We start from the raw sequence: 19,200 nt of genomic DNA on the forward strand, positions 1-19,200 counted from the left end.
GCCATTATAACATCTGAGCCAGTGGGCAGGCGTGGTGCTGGCTGCCAGCTCCGGAGTCGCTGCTTTGTACCATTCCAGCACCTCCAGATGTGACACACAAGACCCAAAATCTTAAAGCAGCTCACAACTGGTTTTCTACAAAGCGTATTTAGGACACGGACTTCTGGCATTAATAACTAGCTGACCTAAGTGCCCACCAGGAATTCTGAAACACAATTAATCAAACAGCTGAGCAACATTTGCATATGTATGAACCACATGCAAGGTCAATCCAAAAGAAAATTCAATTCCCATCAAACTCCATCGTCTTCCTGTCTTTTCCAGTTTAAATATGAATTCACGCTACTGGCACGCTACCCCTGCAGAGGCCGCGCTCGGAGACCACAGAGGAAGACACAGACACAGGTGATACTTTACCTTTGGGGGTTCTGAACTGGACGGCCTCAGACATGGGCCCCATGCCCTTCGAGTTGCGGGCCTGGATTTTGAAATAATACGGCGTATCAAGGGTCAGTTCTTGGATCTGATGGGTCAGCCTGTTTCCCACCACAGGTTCAATAACCCAGTCGTGTATTTCAGCATTCACGTCCGTGCTGTAATAAATGATGTACCCTAAGCAAAGGGAACAGCAGAAGAACTTTATACACAAAAGAACAGGACAGTTCAATGTCACAGACAGGTTCTACTGACTCGTAACGACATCAGCACAGCTGAACGGTTATGGGCTTTCTTAAAGCGTACTCTTACTTTTTCACAGACTAAGAATGAATTCAAATGTTAGACAGCCCTCCTGTCTTCAACTGAAAACTGTTCAAGAGAGTATGTTGAGAGGGAAAAAGCCATTTAAAATACCAAAATAGTTTTTGACCACTGTGCACTGAATATGGAAATCCCACATTTCCATCCCTTTACCTCTCCACAGACCAAATAATGCAAAACAACATAAAGCTGTTGTTATCTAAACACCCTCAAAGTATCAATATTTGTAGAAAATAGCATTACAACAAAACATTCCCATGCATGGATAAAGAACACGTGTTCAATAGCTTCTAATTATTGTATTATTTTTCTTTTTCTTAACAAAGAATCTGAAGAGAGCTGAAGTTATCCTGCGTGTCCCAGAAAAAAAGGTATGAGAAGAGTTTATGTTCTGTTATTAAAGGAAATTGCAAATAGAAACCAGAAGCCACTCAAAGCTTGGGGTAAAAAAAGAAAATCAAAGTGAATTATTTCAGAAAGCCTTTAGAAATGGGAATCCAAATAGAAATTTCAGAAAGGAAACACTAACAATTCTTTTCTGTAAAGAGATTTTTCCTACATGAAAGTGATGCAGTTACGAAGATGCAGGTAACAGTTTACTCCTAGTGACTATGTTGGGGGACCTGAAGCCTGTCCTCTGCCGCCCAAATGACACAAAGATGTCACAGAGCCCCGGGATGGAGTTTTCTCGATGCGATGCTGAGGGGCCAGGTGCATGACAGATGTATTTCTGGAGGTGTGTTATTAGACTAGCATAAGCCGATGAAGGCAAAGGTTATTGTGATATTTAAGCTTTCAATTATATTTCTGGTTCGACTCCAATTTCACACTGCAGTTACTTTATCTCTTAATATATTTTTACTAGGTACAGAAGTAAATAATTAATCTGAGCTACTAAAACGATTGACAAAGAAGATATAGACCTCTTGGCCAGCTCTAGGCTAAATGAGGTATGGAACACGTTCACACAGTTATGCAAATAATATTCTGCTGTTAACCAGGCATCTTATATCCGACTTTATCGCTCACACAAACTGCACCTGTAATTTTGCCATTAGCTTCAGACGGAGGCTGCCAGTTAATGATTATGGTCCGAGGCTTTCCCTCTTTGCTCACCACAGTCACGTCTTTGGGTGGAGAAGTAGGAACTGCAAGCAAACAAAAGCAGGCTATCAGAAACAGGTTCCAGATTTCACTGGATATAAACAATAACCTCAGCACCTTTGCTTTTTATTTATTTTAGCACTGAAAAAAAGGCACATATAGCAATAAAATGCGGAATGTTCAATCTTCAAGTAGCTCAACCATCCTAGTATAGGGATCGTACTGATTTATTCTGTTCAACTGGCAAATGCCATCTGGTGAGTAGCAGCTCCTTTCCATCAGGAGTTACCTGTTCCTAAGGCACTTCCGTCAACTGATGCTGCGACTCATGACTGAATGAGCACACGTGTCTTCACAAACACAGCATCTTGGACAACCCTAGCAGCTGGGGTCAATGTTTTCTAACCTGAATTTCTTTGGTCATCATAAAAACTACATGAACTTGTGAAATAAATGCATTTTCTAAGCCCAGACACATGAAGTAGCTCCATATTTTCAGGTTTACGGTGGGACCAAGTCTTAGTAATGCCATTTTGTCACTCAAATCTGAATCAGTAAAGTAAATTCACCAGAGATTTAAAACCATAACCTGTAACTACTGATCTACTGTAGTGAAGAATTAATTGGGATTTGCAAGGAAATCTGCACGACCAGAGCATTTGAAATCTAGAAACCTTTGTGGAACACAACCATCCAAACTTTCTCCCTGGGTTGCTGGGGAGTACGACCGAGAGAAGGGGGAGAGCACGTCCTTCTCCCACCAGCTGCCTCTGGCCTAACATCCAGGAAACGACAAAAGTTGCTCCAGCAAAAGACTGAAATCTGAGACCCTTCTTGCTGTGAAGTAAAATATCCAGCTGGGGCTTAGATTAATGGCTTTCAAATGTCTCCAAAGGTGCAGTAACCAGCCCCAGTTTGCAATGCCACATTAGGAAGAACATGAAACTCCTAATTAGGTAACTTCTAGCAATGTAAATCTGCCTTGGATATTTAATACTATCATGGTAACATTTCGTGCTTACACAGCGCTTTCAGCATTTACAGGGCTTGATGTATATTGCCTACCAGAAATCAATCTGCCCTTCCTCTGGGATGGCTGCACATTACGCTGGTGCAGAACAGCAGCTGGAAACCAGGGGCAGCAAATGCTCACAAGTCACTGTAACCATTATCCCAAGTACTTAAAAGCATCAACAGAAACGTACAGACTGCGAGCAGGATTCAGGGCCCAACACTAAGCTCCCGAGAGCAGCAAAGTCAGGACTAGCCCTCAAGGAATAACTAGTTCACAGACCAACACTGAACCTGGTATCTCACAGTTTTGTTCAGTGCTGGCTGAGGAACAAGCCCTGAACAGCGCTGCTGTTCACCACTATGTGAAACCAGTGAGGCACACGCATAGGAATTCAGCAAGCAATACCAAGCACGAGGTCTGCTATAAGAAAATACATTTACCCCTTTCTTTAAAGTTTTTCGATTGCTGCTTAGTTCCCAAGCTTTTAGGTCAAGTTTGCAGATATTCTTTACAAGCAGCTCAAGGAGAAATTTACTTCCTATTTAAATGAAATAAGACCTCACCCTCGCTCCTGTACTGACTTTCAAATGCTCTTTGAAAACCTTTATTTGTGTAACTCTGCAATCGCCCCCCACCCAGTGTTATGGATGAGAATTGTACATCTGACAGCAAAAATACCAAAGTGTTTTAACCTGGGATGGGAAAGGAGCCTCAGACCAGACCTGTGCTGTCAGAAGGGCACCTGGCTCCACATCATGGAGATCCCACCGCAAATTAAAGCAACTGAAGCTCACAAAAAATTGATGGGACTTCAGACTAAGTTAGGAGCTTTCTGATTTTGTTCTGGTTTTCATTTTCCTTAACCCTTGTTAGAGAATATCTGGATGATCACATTAGTTCTCCGCACGCTTGATTTTTTTGCTGTATTTTAACTAACTACGGGAACAATCAGTGATTTGGATAGGCTCACTTTCGTCTGTACAGTTCAAACTGACAGAAACTTAAGCATAACAAGCAGTAAACTTAACAGTATAAAGAACATTTCACACTTCAGGACAAAAGGAGGGCATGAGGGACAGGTCCTGGACCTCGCAGCTCCTCGGTGGGCACGAGTTCCTCCCCGCAGCTCCAACCCCTGCTCTGTGCTGCACTCTGAGTGCATAATTTTGACAGCACTGCAGCAGCAATTCCTGCTGGAGAACGAGAACGGCAGTCTGACCTGGATGTCTTAATTTCTGCTGGGAGATATTTTCCATTCACTGCCTCCTGCGCTTCCTCACTCTGTAATAATTACCATCATAATTATAGCAAATTTTAATTATTATTTGCTAAAGTATTTTCTTTGTATTTCCTATTAATATGCAATTTCTAAGATGTTTCAAATGTGGGCTTCTTTATTCTCTCCTGTCTGTGAGCTGTGGTACATTATTCATTACTTCTCTGTAATTTCATGTAAATTCTTTGGCATACAATCATCCCTTTGAATTCTGAAGTGTGTTGTTGGGTTTTAATCAGAATTTCTGACTAAACTATATAAGAAAAGAAGCCCCCAGCAAGTATTCATCAGCATAATCGTTTTAAATATATGCTTTCCGTGCTCCAGAATTCTGGGAGACTCGACTTCACTCGTCCCATCAGGAACGTCACCCTCACAGAAAGACACAGAGTGGTACCTAATTCAAAAGTTGTTCCATGTGCTGTCATGCTCCAAGTACTTGACCTTCGACCTTTAGTCACCATCACGGAGAATTCATACAAGGTATTTGGTTTTAACCCCGTCACTAAATAGCTCAGAGTGGTTGCATTTGCAGTCTGAAACACAAAGAAAGAGTCGGTAAGTTCTGACCTGAAACCCGTGCCCCCCCCGCCAGCTCTCAGGTAAATGTTTAAAACATTTTAGCATCATTACATTTTCATAACAGCATCATTAATTCTGCAATGGTTTTGCTCTGTTGTTCATTCATCAAGCCTTAACGTGCTTTGTTTCATCCTGAACTAGAAACTCTTGTGCAGTCAGCAAGAGCATTTAATAGCAGTCAATTACAAACTGGAAAACCAGAAAGCAACCTGAGGGCCAGGGCACACTCGTTATGCAGCAGCTAAATCTCTGCCTGCTGGGGGGTTCACTTCCAGCATTGCATTAACTGCTCTGGCTAGGGACAACGGTGAAGCGCGGCTCACGACGGCTCACGACACCCCTCCTGGATAGCGGTAGCTGCCTGCCAAATTCCTATTAGAATTTTCAGTAAATATTTAACAGTATGAGGAGTGGCTGAGAGAGCTGGGGTTGTTTAGCCTGGAGAAGAGGAGGCTGAGGGGAGACCTCATTGCTCTCTACAACTACCTGAAAGGACGTTGTAGAGAGGAGGGTGCTGGCCTCTTCTCCCAAGTGACAGGGGACAAGACAAGAGGGAATGGCCTCAAGCTCCGCCAGGGGAGGTTTAGGCTAGACGTTAGGAAAAAATTCTTCACAGAAAGGGTCATTGGTCCCTGGCAGAGGCTGCCCAGGGAGGTGGTTGAGTCACCTTCCCTGGAGGTGTTTAAGGGACGGGTGGACGAGGTGCTGAGGGATATGGTTTAGTGTTTGGTAGGAACGGTTGGACTTGGTGATCCGGTGGGTCTCTTCCAACCTGGTTATTCTGTGATTCTGTGATTCTGTGATAGCTTTTTTGTCACACAGGTGAAAGTTCAGAAAGCTGATGGCCAAGCGATGCTTGGATTTGTACAAAGCGTCTCCCTTGTTCACAGATGCCTTTTGCCAGTCAGACATCACAGTGATGGAGAGACAACAAAGACATCATAAAACTAATCAAAATAAAATCTGCTATGAACTTTAAACCTTACAAAACTTAATGTATTTTCAAAGCAAATGGGATTGTGGCTGAATGGTTCAAACATTCACGTTTGAGCTGGACCAAACGCAACCTCCCCAGCACGCAGGTGAAGCCACGTGTCCAGAGCTTTTCATCAAACGCCAAGCAACGCTGTCTCCCAGCTCAGTGCAGCCCAGTTGTGGTGCTGCGAGTCCCCGTGCCGCTCAACTCGATTTCCCTCCCTCTCTGGGCTACTTGCCACCCCAGGGAAGGGCAGTCATGCCCTGGGAGAGAGCCCTCCCCTGACAGCCTCGTACACCTGCTACCTGCACTATGGCCCAAGGGGTGATAACCAGAACTGTACAACTTGATGAGTTCTGGACTTGTGCAACCAGTGCCAAGGACCAGAAACGCCTCATTCAAGTTTTGGCCAAAGGGAAAAAGTACTGACCAAAGTCAATGATTGCAGATCCTCCAAGGCAGCGATCGTGGAAGGCCTTTGGCCTCTCCTGGATCGCAGGGGGCCGTGAGCAGCTCCCCCGAGCTGGGGCCACTCAGGAGCTTTGGGATCAGTCGCTGACAAAGCGGGCAGAGAGGCCAAGGTGACGGTAACGCCCCGGGCTCAGTTATCACTGCTGAGCAATGCCCAAGCATCGCAAGTGCTCTCACTGCACTCAAGGAGAGGGACAATTTGACTGTAAGGCCAGCCCATCCACTTACCTCTCCGCCTATTGATGTGTTTTAACAGACACACATGCCTCTGTAGGCGTGGATACCCAAATATTGCTGTTCACGTGAATATCCACCTGTCAGTGTGCATATATCCATATATCTTTGTGTGTGTGTGTAACTGTGTGTTTCATACTTGCATATATATGTTCTGATTTAGGATACTTTGTAGTAAATGAGAGTGAATTTTGTCATCTTTGAATCTGTAATTAAGTTGCTGTGTTAATCATACCAAACCCCTTTTAATCATCTTGTCAAATGTTAAATTAGTGAATGATTAATTGCTGCTAAGGATGCTACCTTGTAATCTACCTCTACTAATAAATTCTAAATTGCTGCTAAATCTTAGCTGTGCAAAAAGTATTCCTCTTGCGAGAGTGGCTCAGGGAAGTCAGGAGAGAACTGATGCTTCAGGAGAGGCTGCAAAGACCTTTGGCCTGGACAATCATGGAGCGACGAGTCCAAAGGAGAAATCCTTCCCCAGCATGTTGCATTACAAGCTGACTTAATCCCAAAAAGCAGACTGTGCTCCAGAATGCCTACGCAAGTTCCTATGCTATTTAAGCGCTCAACTGTGTTCTTAGTACTTTTTGCTCCTAGCTGCAGTCACACGGGATGGCTGGAGTCTTTTTTACAGGTTAAAGTTGTGTTTTCCATCTATGGCTTTGAAACGTGTGATCTTTTAGTTTCCCTGCACATCACACTGAATGTAAATGGCACATGAAAGGCTGCACCGGAACATCAGACTTCTCTGCTTTCTTCATTTTTCAACACCACTTACTGTTTTTAAGATCACAACATGTCCCATGATACCAACTCCTGCTCACCTGCTAGAAATAAACTTCATAAACATTGCCCTGTAGAATTTATTCTTCTTTTATACAGCCCTAAAAGATCTAAGATTTAGTATTTTAGCTTATGTTTGTGAGCACGCTGATAAATCACCAGCAGCCTGCAAGCAGGACAACTCTGCTTCCCCAACAAAAATGCTTTGAAAAGCGCTCTCTGATCCACATCAGTGAAACTACCCGGTTCAAAGCACAGCGGAGCTTTCCAGCTTCAGGGACTGTATCCACCCCTGCTCTATTTGTAGACTCTGGATTGACACGGCTCCTGTACACATTCAAGACAACAAGACTCCTTAAGGTGGAACCTCTTAACTTGTATTTGAAGCATGCAGCCTCTTCCTTGAGTAAGTTTGTGAATGTAGCATAGAAGAGGGGAGCAAATGTAGAAACTATGAATGAACCAAATCAACATCCAAATTTCTGACAAGAGGGATGGACGAAACAAAACTGGTTTGAACAGATGTAGCTTTGGCTAGTAGAGAACTGACACAAAGTTGAGATTTGTGTGTGCAAGGCCGCCTAATAGAGAAGCTCCAATGCAACTGGGTGAACAGCCTCAAAACCTGCAATAGCTCAAAACAGCTCTTACAGGTGTCACAACAATGTACCAGCTCACAGTCAATAAAATCACCAACGGTGTGAAATACGGCAGCTCACTGAACAGCACTGCTGGAAAGAGGTTCGGCCTCTCTCAAAATGAGCAATTGTTCACCAGAGTAGTACAGAATTCGTGATGGAATCCACGAAAGAAAAGCAGGACTTGAGATCTCCAAACACCACCGGTTAAAAATGAGTAAAGCAAATGTTCTCCAACTTCTGTCCTTTCAGGCAAATGCTTTTTGCAATGAGTAATTTTGAACCACGTTCCATCAATACATATTGGTTTTGGTCCACAATAAAACTTCTTGACCACTGGCCACTAGCACCAAGGCCGTCGGGAGTATTTCACTGACCACTGAAGGTTGGGGTTTAAGCATTTAACTAATGAAATTGCAGCGTTATAAATCACTCCTGAGACATCCTCTGCGCGTGTCTCAGGAATGTGGGTTCACCAATAACTTGTCTTTAGAGGAAAAACACACATATATGCAACTTTTCATTTCAATAAAAACCAGATCTGGTTTGTAACAAGACTGCTCTGCAAGAGCATAAAGGCAGCTCCACTGCCGGGATATTTTAACAGCCATTTCCTTTGAGTCTCATTTCAAATGTGCAATTTGCTGTCAGCATTTTTGAGGTCTCCCGGTAACTCTGAAAATTAAAAAAATCCAACCAACCAACTGAAAAAAAGTCACAGGTCGTTAAACCAAACCCCCAGTCCAGTCTCCAAATAAAAACAGTAGATGAAAATCAAGGAAAACAGGGACATCATAAAGTTATTGTTATCTATTTTGCATCTATTCAGTTCCCGAAGGAAAGCTTCGTTATCAATTGTGCATGAACAGAAAAGGTTGTGAAACAGGAGTTAAAAAACCATCAGGGTAAGTATCTTCCCTGCATCACTTACCCCACGAATCTTGGGCTAAACTGGCAAGCAGTCACTAGTAACGTCCTAATTACCTAGTAATACCTAATCAATGAGGTAGTGGCTCTGCTAATGGCGAGTCCACATCTGTCATACAGAACCAGAGTGTTAGGGGGAAGCAGAAAGGGAAAAACTGTCACTGTGTCTTTGGCTCCCCAGCAAAATGCACTGCTAGAAGAGTCGGCCTTCTGCAGCCCTACGGTCTCTCGCACACAACACCCCATCTCAAGCTCTTTCCCACACACACGCAAGAGCGACCACATGACCAACCAGCAACTTGAACTCATCAGCCCCACACAACCAACCAGCTCCTTGAACCTAGACTCAGCTTCGCAGCGATGACTGATCTGAGCAGTACTGATAGGAAGCCAGTCCAGGCATCTCAAATGAAACCGGGCAAACCTCTACACCGTGTTCTAGCGCCCGTCTCTGCTCTCAGCTCTCACTCTACTCTGACCTGACCGTGAAACTTCTCACTGAAATAACGCAGCTGTGTTAGTGCCGTTGAAACTCCAGTACCTTGTACTTTGTATTGGCAGGGATATTGGTTTTCCAGCGAACCGTGTAGTAGCGAGCATCCGTGATCTTCTGATTCTTCGGCAGAGAGTTGTCTGCCCAAGTGATCCGTATGGTGTCATGGCTCAGGATGGAAGCCTGAACTCCCACCGGGGGCATCATGGGAGACGGATCTGGCACTGGAGTGTATGGAGCATTAATAACAAACAAATCAACTTCGGAAGTGTCTAGGGAATTGATGGGTAAAAAGTAGTGTATTATAATTAAAAAGGGAGAAGGTGGCATTCGAATGTAAACAAAAACAAAAAAGGGGAAATGCAGGGTAGTACAATGAAATGAAAGGTGAGACATGGAGAGAAAGAGAGAAAAGCCAGAGTTAATAGGTGACATAAGACTGGCTAATAAAATTACTCTTGCATTATGTCCCTTTCTTAAGACAGTAAGGCAACACAGACATGCTAACATATATAAACACCTCATCGTATTAGTGCTCAGTGCATTCAACCACAGCCTAAGAAGCTCAGAGATAGGGAAATTTTAATTTTGAACGTATTTGCCTCCAAATGTCCATTGATTTCCTCTTCCAGAAAACAATGAAGAGGAAAAAGTGCCGAACAACTTCTAGATGGGTAAATGCCTCTTCATAATATTACAGGGAACTCCCATCATCTTTTAAAGAATGGTAATGGCAGTCATAAGTTCCCAGTATCATACACATTTGCAATAACTGAACAACAGTTTCAATATCCTCTATAAAATCTGTAAGAATCCCTGCTCTTCAGAAGATTGAAACTAACAGAAGCACTAGCATCTGCACAAAACAAACAAGTCACGTCAACAGGCTCGTGGGGAGCACAGTGAGCCACAGCACAGTAACAGCTCACTGGCAAACAGATTTCTCTGCTTAAAATCTTTTATTAATGTATTACAAGATGAAAAAAAATTACTCAGAATTTATTTAGTGTAACTGACAGCAGACAGTCTCGGACAAAGAAAATGCAACGTCAAAATCTCAGTGTAAAAGACTGAACAACAGAATCCTACAGTTGTCCATAAAAACCAAAATAAGGGCGATGCCTTTAGAACTGCACCCACCCAGTGCCAATGGAACAGCAACTCTTGGTTTAAGAACATCGGTGAGTATTTGAAAGGTAAGTTTTGTAATTTAAACCCATTTTAGGTGGTTTAATAAAGGGGCGAAACATGCGAGGCAATCACAGAAACAGCGAAGTCAATCAGTTAAAGCGATGGAGCGTACGTGAGACCCCGAGAGCCACCCCTGCCATTACACATCCCGTGTTCCGCTGCTGTGCACGTGAACAACCTCCAGCTGTGCAGAACGTCAAAGCAGCCCCTTGCCCTTACCTGAGTGCGGCCTGGTCACCGCGCTCTCGTAGAGAGGGATTCCTTCCCCAACGTTGTTGAACGCTTTCAGAGTTATGACATAGTGGGAGCTCGGGTCTACAGGGGAAGAAAATGAAATATATTTTTAGCGCTGTTAGTGAATCCTATTTCCTGCTTCTCCATTTTCTCTCTGTTCAGAATATCATATTTTAACCGACCTACATGGAATACCCAGACTAAATTTGAATGGAGAACGGTTCCAGACAGGCCTTCTGCTAGTGGTCAGCAGCTCTCATGCAGCAGAAGTCGAGAACCACAGCAAATCGACCTTAGGTTCAGCCAAAATAGTAGGGAGGAAAAACATTTTAAAATGAACATTTTAAGTTGCTCTACTATAATATTTCTTAAAACTCCAATTTTATGGACCTTCTCAGTAGCTCCACATACCAATATTTATTTTGCTTTCAGGATATCTTACCTACCACAGAGAACTCTGTGGAAGAGCGAGTCTATGTTTCTCTTTGAAAGCAGATGCCAGTGAATCTTGGTGACATTTGAGTTTCTTTTTTGCCTGAAACCACCTGCTCTGCTGCTCCAGAAGGAGAGCAAGGGAACACTGCTCAGCAGGGAGGGTTTTGTAATAAGCGTTGAAGGGAAAGCATCAAATCAAAACACACTGTGCTTCAAACTCGGGGAATTTAGGATTCAGGGTTTGGGGGTTTTTTATTCCTCTGCCTCTTTCTCTATCAGCAGAAAACTGAGTTTATTTGAACTTTATCAACACTCTGGCATCCAGTAGAATATCTGAATAATTAAAAAGATCTCTTTAAAAACATACCTGTAGTTTTATTTATTTTTAATACCATAGCTAGAAAACAGTACCATCAACGAGAGGTAAAACTTGGGCTCTGATGTCAATCCACTATCCTTACCGAGGTTTTCGATGGTGTAGTACCTCTGCTTATAGTCCACCTTGATGGTCTGTGCGTGAGGGCTGCCCACCCCGTAGCCGATGGCGTAGCCCCTCACCACGATGTTCTGATTCTCGGGGGGAGTCCAGCTCACGACGATACTGGTGACGAGCGGGCGGACGTGTAAGGAACTTGGAACTTCAGGAACCCGCGTCTCTGTTAAAGAAAAGCGGTGCGTTTAAAGGATTCCTCTGAAATAAAGGCAATTACGTGAAGAGCTTTGAGCTAGTGAGGTCAAACGCAGCACTTGTACCCTGCGCCTGTACTGAATGGAGTGTGCTCCCAAGGAGAGAGCTTCATCGTACATGGGAGAGCAAAGGACTCTAACAAGCAGATGAAAATTACCATAGTCTTGCAGACCAATATATTTTAATAGATACCCTTTTTAAAAGAAAGGACAATCGCACTGAAGGAAGGTATCAGATCTGCTTCAAGGCAGATGTTTTGATGTTTGTGCGTGTTCTTGCCAATTTGTAATTTTTCAAAACATGCATCAAATTTATCACATCGTTCCCCTCCACAAAGCAATCTCCTCTTAGTTCCATCATATTTCTTACTTGTGGGCATTAATAATCATACTGAAAACACACTGATGATGAAAGAAAGGTTCCTGAGCTCGTGGAAGGATGAAAGAGAAGATTCCAAAGCTTTAGGAGTCGTCAGTAAACTGGATAATGTCTGCGCTGCAAAGGTTTGCCGTGATATTTAAGCTGAAAGAGGGGAGGTTGAGATGAGATTCTAGGAAGAAATGTTTTCTGTAAGGGGGGGAGGCCCCAACCCAGGTTGCCCAGAGAAGTGGTGGCTGCCCCATCTCTGGAGGTGTTCAAGGCCAGGTTGGATGGGGCTTGGAGGTCCCTTCCAATCCAAACCATTCTGTGATTCTATGATTTGTCCTACAGTTCTTGCTGCTTAAATCCTTAAGTCTCTTTAACATAGTTCACAGAATATCTGCAGGGACCAGATCAAAAATACTCTGAGTCCATACCAAAAGTTGAAACCCTACCCCCACAAGCAACACAAACCTAGGCACCACCCAACTGAGTGAGGGAATGGGGATCCTTAACAACAGAGGATTTCCACAACATGTCACTGGAATCTCCTAACGTTGTTACTACTGGGATTTTTTCCCCATCGTTGATTACAGTTTAAAAGCAATCTAAAAATGCACCCATTAGTGTCCATACATGTGGTTTAACATCTCAACAATGAAATGAGGACTTTTCTCAGGCCACTGGAGCCTGCCATATGCTGACAGATTTTAAATAACTCCCTGCAACAGTAAGTTGAGTTTCCCCACTCTGAAATAAAATCAGTTCAGAGAGTTCTGCTTCCTGCAGGGATTTCATTTGAATGAAGCATGCTGCATTTATCCAAGAACATTTAATAAACCACCACAACAGGATTATGTGGATTATAACACACCACTGGCCTGCTAGCCCAGGGAGTTTATGGTCTCCAGCTGACACAGCTGATCAATTAAATTCACAACTATTAAATACAGAAATGCTACAGAATTGCTGTATAAGAGATGACATTTTTAATGGCACAGAAGTCAGTGCACTGGGGATAAACTCTGTTCAACTGTTCAACACCTCCTACATCTGCACTCCTAGGGGGACTTGCAGCGACTCTGCAAAATTACACAGCCCTACTAACACTGAACTGCAACAGCCTGGCTCCCTTTCACATCAGTGACACTATAAAGTGAATTATTTTCTATTTAAATAAAAAAATAGACATGAAATGAAAAGGATTTGTGCCTTACGTGTCTACTGAACCTGAGAAATTAAAGATGATCTGTAAATACACGGTATTAAAATTATCCACGGGCTTACTAGAGAAGAGCAAAAAATACACATCTTTCCAGTCTGCACCGACACAGATCTCTCATACATGTCACAGAACAATATAAATACCACATTACATTGTCTTAACAGTGACTTTTTATTACTTTATGCACTGTAAAGCTCATGTGTAAACAAAGTCAGATTTCCTGCAAGGACTGCAACTTGCCAGTTTCAAAAAAAGTTAAAATTACAAAATCAATACAGACAGAAAGGGTTCTATTCTCCTCCTCCCCTCTGCCCTATTTCAATCGAATCTTGATGCTATCCTCTCGCACAGTACTGCCAATTCGAATTCAAAAGCAGAGCATGCATTCATCATGCTGTGCGACTGCTGCCTCTTCACAGAGCTCCATGTGAATCTGGGCAATCAGTGGTTTCCCAAAGCTGCCAGGCCATGTCCTGCCTGGTTAGAGGGAGGCAGACACACTGATGGCAGTAATTTCCACTGTAAAATGTAATTTCAATAACTACAAACCTGCACACTACTGTCAGCACTAGGGGTTGTGCTGCTCTTGATGAACCAATAGAGAGTAAGCACTAAGGGGCCAGTGTTAAGTAGAGCATCAACTTTGTATAACACAAGGATGAAGCAGGGGCTCTCAAGGGCTTTAGACTGTTGAAGCAATCTTCTGTGGTGCAAAGCAAACAGCAAAGCTCTTTTATCAGTATGCCTCCAGCTGCCCCAGCCTCGAGCCAGGCAGGTATGAGGTCATTACTACATTACTGGGTCCCGTGGCCATCAGCTAGAATGACCCTCCAGCTCCTTTCACCAAGCCAAGAGGGAGACTGGCCTGCGAGAAGCATACGGTAACCCCTGTGCAGCAGCACTAATTAAACGCTTTTCTGAGATAGGAACAGTCTACCCAGGGTCGCTGGCTCCACAGAGGCAGATCCAAAGGGACTCACTCAGCCATCTCTTTAAAAACGGCACTTTCCTTCCATTTTAATCGCTCTCAGTCAGATTCTGGGAGATGCTCACAAATTTGCGCATTTGAATTCTGCAAGAATTGGGTTTCCCTTGCAAATTATTCCAGCGTAGGAAATACCAAACATCTGGACCAACTACCAGAGGTCAGCATTTTCACAGACCATCTTCTACTGCTAGTTCAATTCTACACTGAAAAGAGAAAGCGTTAAGGTGGTTCTGCGTACCACACACTGTGAATCTATGGACTTGGTGGAAAAGCTTTCTTTTCTGATGGAACATACGGTCCCTACTGGTCTGCTGCTACTGAAAATATTCCCTTTTCCCATTTCCCTTTTCTTTTAAAGCGGCAAAATAACTTCTAGAGCTTGCACACTGAATCTCTGAATATCCAGTCCCCACCTGGGCTCTCTGAGGTCACTTCAAGGGCTTCATTAGAATAACCCCAGTGCTACACAAATACACAACCACTGTTCAACTGCCCTCAAGGAAAACAGTCCCCCTACCTCTGTTTCATAGTATGTAACTCCCTGCACGATTAACAAGATGAATTTTATTATAATATGAAAATTGAGCTATTATTTTCATCATATAAATATTATAATGTATTACTATTTAAATATTGAAACACTGACATTGTGATTCATAATTGGATATTTTTTAGTAGAAAACACATAGTGAAAACGTACAGTATTAGAAAGTGCAGAAGCAGGTTTAATTTCAAGCTATTCAACTGACCTGGCAAGAATTTCATATTTTAAAAAAAAATTATTTCATTTAATCATAAATAAAGCACATTGTATAACCAGAATACAGTAAAATCAATTGAACAAAATCAGGTTTGCCTTTAAAAAAGGCAGCCAAACATTACTGCGACCTGGCCGTGAGTTGTAACAATTTCAAAGTCACAAATCTGGTCACACTTCTGATCTTACCATCTAGATCGCTCTCAAATGTTTCTGCCGATACCCAGTCGGTAGCTGGCCCAGTGCCGTTCACAGTCAGGGCAGCGACGCGGAAGCTGTATTCTGTGCCTCGCTCCAGACCTGAGAGACAAAGAGCACCAAGCTCGAAACAGAAATTCCAGCTCTGAGCACAGGAATCATGGGTCCTAACTAAAACACAACAGGTACAAGCTGATGGCCAAAAGCCTTTTGCCACCTGACCCTTGAGCACGCCCTGAGGTCAGGAATGGGAACAGCAAGGTCCACTGTGCCCCCCAGGTGCTGCTAGCACCTGGCTCTGAGTTCTGGCTATTAGGGAGTTGTCTGGAACCACCCACATCCATAACCAAACACAGGTGTGGGGTATAGACAAAACATGACCAAAATGAGCAGAGAGTTGGTTTATGGTACCTAAGAGAGTATAATCAATAATCAAGGCAGTATGAAAGTGCACTCGAAACTTGACATATAGAACTTTATAAGCAGGATTTGCTGCTGGGACAAACACACTCTGGTTACAGGGATGTATCAAACTCTGCTCTGAGTAAACAGAAACTTGCTCAGTCACAGCTGGAGTTTCTGAGAGCAAATCTAAGCATCTTGGTAAAATGTGCATATTTATTTTCTAGAGAGACAACTTCTTCTCTTTCGACCAACTGCTCCCTTACAGGGATTTAGAAAATGAACACTTTGTAGCCTTGCTCCTGCCTTCATGTACTTTTTATTTTTGCTATACAAAATCCTGGTCCTGGTAACAATACATAGTTTATACTAACTGATGCACTAGGCTGGATTTTGTAAGTGCGCAAAGAGGGGATGGGCGCCTTTCTCCATGCAACCCCTATGCCCTTCCTTCGAAAGGACTTACCCAGTCCACTTAGCAAATCAAGGACAAAGTTAAGGCCAGAAGACATGTCACGAGATTTTGGTTACTATCACCAAGCCCACACTGCCTATTAACCTACAAACAGTGATTTTACACGTTTCCATCTTTTCTTACAAGGCAAGAGCCCTGCATGAACATGTTTCTGAGCCTCGGCCCACTAAAAGCACCTAAATCCCCCTTCCTGATAATAAAAGCTTGCAAATAATAGCTCACCTTCGATTAGCTGAAAAAGCTGGGTCCCACCAATGCTCTCGGTTACATCACTCTTGCGAGACACCTTCCGGTATCGGATTTTGTAGCCAGTGATTTGCCCACTCTGGGTTTCTGCAGGAGGCGGCTGCCAGTGCAGCATGATGCTCTGCGGAAGACAGAAGGACATTACAAAGTCACAGAAACCAGTGCTAAAACTTCCTGAACCACACGATAAAAAACATGCATACAGCAAAGACCTCAGTTTCATATCATAAAACACAGGCTCTCTGTAAAAAAGCAGAAGATCTATGACCCAGCAGTAGTGCAGGTCACACCTGTGCCTGTAGGAGTTCACCTCAACACGTTCCAAACTCATTAGACACTGTGATTCCAATTTCACGAACAGCCACTTGGGTTCCCCTTCCATTTTCTTTGGGTTATCTTAAGATATGGCTTACTTGAGGATCTATCTTTAAGAACTGGTATTTTCTCCAGAGGGCACAAATTATCTGAATTGCACATTATGTGCAGAAGTTGTTGATTTTTAATCATCCAGCAGTAAAAAAGGGTATTTGGAAAAGAGTTTAGAAAAGGCTTTTTAAAAAAATCTCCAATCATCATCACTGAAGTCATACAGATCAAGTGTCTAATTTCCTCTTCTAAAGTGCCCAAGACACTACAAATGTGCGTGTGTACGCACACTCTGTGAACAATAGTCAAACAGGAACACGGTCAAGGTCTGGTGCTTCAGGCTTCTGTGCCAGATTGAACCTCTTTCCTAAAGAGCCTCTTTGTGCATGGCCATAGTCTCCGCTGCATTCTGTTATGTACAAACCACAATAGGATTGGAGTTGCCAGCGCTCCGAGGCCCCGTTCTGATATTCTCCGGTTGGACAACTCACACACAAATCGCTGAAAAGCAGCATGGTAGAAAAGAAACCCAAAAAGCTCTGAATCGTGGTTGCTCTAAGACCCACTGACCTTTAGTTTATCCACCACCAGCAGGAACCGCTCCGTATCTTACCTTGGAGTTCCGCACCTCCAGCGTCAGATTCTGTGGTGGAGCACTGGGGACTGGAAACATTAAAGGAATTACAACTCCAAGATTTCCACATGCTGTATCAAATATTGCATTTCCTACACGACTGCTCCCTACTATCACTCATTATGAAAGTACAAACCACTCTGGTTAGAGACACCACAGAAAGGAACTACCCCTCCCAGAGGTCCTTTAGGATATAGTCACCAGCTTAGGAGGTTTGACTACTGTCAACACAAAGAACAAACTCACTTTGCATTCCTGTCTTTACTTATCACATGTATCTAAATAAAAAATGTTTTATATTTAAAGTTCCTTCCCATAAACTCCAAGGAAAGAGATCACAGTCAGTACTTTGAAAAAACACATCTTTAATTTGCATGCTAAATTCTGGGAACGCACATCTAACATTCTAGCCGTGGGTTTTGTTATCGCGATTTTCTGTAACAAAAAACCTCAGATTCAACTGTGTCACTGAAGAGGTGTAGTGCATCGCAAAGACAGCTCCTGCTTTCAAGCTACTCTTTTTTGTTAGCTCTTCCCTAGCTGTAGCATCTTGCTGACCACAGCAGTGAAAGGCCACTAAAAAAAAGGCACTGGAAGAGCGAACCCGAGACTGAGGGAAGCCTTGTTGCAGCACTTCAGACTCACAGCTGTTATCTCGGAGACAGAGATAAGGGTTCCCTGGCAGGAAGGTGAGGCTCCAGCAAAGCACAAGGACAGGGAAGTCACACAACAAGGCTAAAGACTGTTCCGGCCTGAACAATGTCTTTTCCAAATAAGTCAGCCCAGTCACAGCAGTGCCTAAGAACACACCCCTGAGTGCGTGAAGTGAAAACAGCCCTGCAATAAGTGAAAGGTACACTGGAGAGTGCTTAAATAAATACCCTCTCCCATGATCCCACAGCAGAAATGGAGACAATGACAATTTGGTTCTCCCTCTCTCTTGCCAACTGAAATGAGTCTGCAATTACCAGACCTAGGGATTAAGCGCTACGTCCTTCAAACAGCAAGAACGCAGGTGGAGAGAAGGAAATGAAATAGAGCTAAACTTTTTTTTTTGCTGTTTGTTTTACGCAGTTGGCGTCTACTTTCAGCATAACCTAAAACCAAGTCAGAGGTTTCACAAGGAGGGAAGAATGTATATATTGCAGATTCGGTGAGAGAAAGAATCAGAAGGATACAGGTATGTAAACATATTCATATACACATATCTCACCACTCGCACGGTCCATTTTAGGTTAAAGTAAGCTTAGAGGAGATCGGATCAAGAACTTAAGCAGGCCAGGAGATAAAATTCTTTTGGCCTGATACCCCAAGCTGTGGTAGGAAAGGCAGAGCCTGGTTTAGTACATTGTGGAGCAACCACCCAGGCAGGTGAAGCACGACACACTGACGGTTCTGAGCTTGCAAGGACGAGGCAGTGAGGGAAATGGCTTCAGTCAGGGTGTGATGCAGGGATTACATTTCTAGCTGTGATGCACGATTGCTTCCTACAGACAGGAAGATCATGAGGAGGAAGCAATCCTTGTAAGCAGCACATAAGCCTCGATTCATATTGTAATACCCGAAGAGCTGTCCTACAACAAACCACCATTCGTACCTAGATTAGGAGGGAGCAAAACCCTACATAAAAATACGGCAGCTTGTTAAATGGAAGCTAAAAGGCAGCTTAGAATGAAATCCCTGAAGGAAACACAGAGATTGCTTAGAGACACTACAATAAGACGACACAAGAATAAA

At 43.3% G+C, this 19,200-nt stretch overlaps 1 protein-coding gene across 10 annotated transcripts in view; it reads right to left on the reverse strand.

The window, feature by feature from the left end:
* NEO1 (neogenin 1) overlaps positions 1-19,200 on the reverse strand; it is a 176,452-nt gene that overhangs the window by 17,692 nt on the left and 139,560 nt on the right. For 8 of the 10 annotated variants that reach the window (XM_069866746.1, XM_069866751.1, XM_069866755.1 and 5 more), the window contains exons 12-20: positions 17,443-17,492; positions 16,440-16,584; positions 15,332-15,442; positions 11,586-11,780; positions 10,675-10,770; positions 9,313-9,536; positions 4,552-4,690; positions 1,800-1,907; positions 418-612 (exon numbers count right to left, since the gene is read on the reverse strand). In XM_069866746.1, the coding sequence (XP_069722847.1) occupies positions 418-612; positions 1,800-1,907; positions 4,552-4,690; positions 9,313-9,536; positions 10,675-10,770; positions 11,586-11,780; positions 15,332-15,442; positions 16,440-16,584; positions 17,443-17,492 (1,263 nt within the window). The remainder of the gene's footprint in view (positions 1-417; positions 613-1,799; positions 1,908-4,551; positions 4,691-9,312; positions 9,537-10,674; positions 10,771-11,585; positions 11,781-15,331; positions 15,443-16,439; positions 16,585-17,442; positions 17,493-19,200) is intronic. The other 2 variants (XM_069866752.1, XM_069866748.1) reach the window with 1 other exon arrangement.

The sequence above is a fragment of the Phaenicophaeus curvirostris genome, chromosome 12, assembly GCF_032191515.1.
Source record: "Phaenicophaeus curvirostris isolate KB17595 chromosome 12, BPBGC_Pcur_1.0, whole genome shotgun sequence".
NCBI classification, from domain to species: domain Eukaryota; kingdom Metazoa; phylum Chordata; class Aves; order Cuculiformes; family Cuculidae; genus Phaenicophaeus; species Phaenicophaeus curvirostris.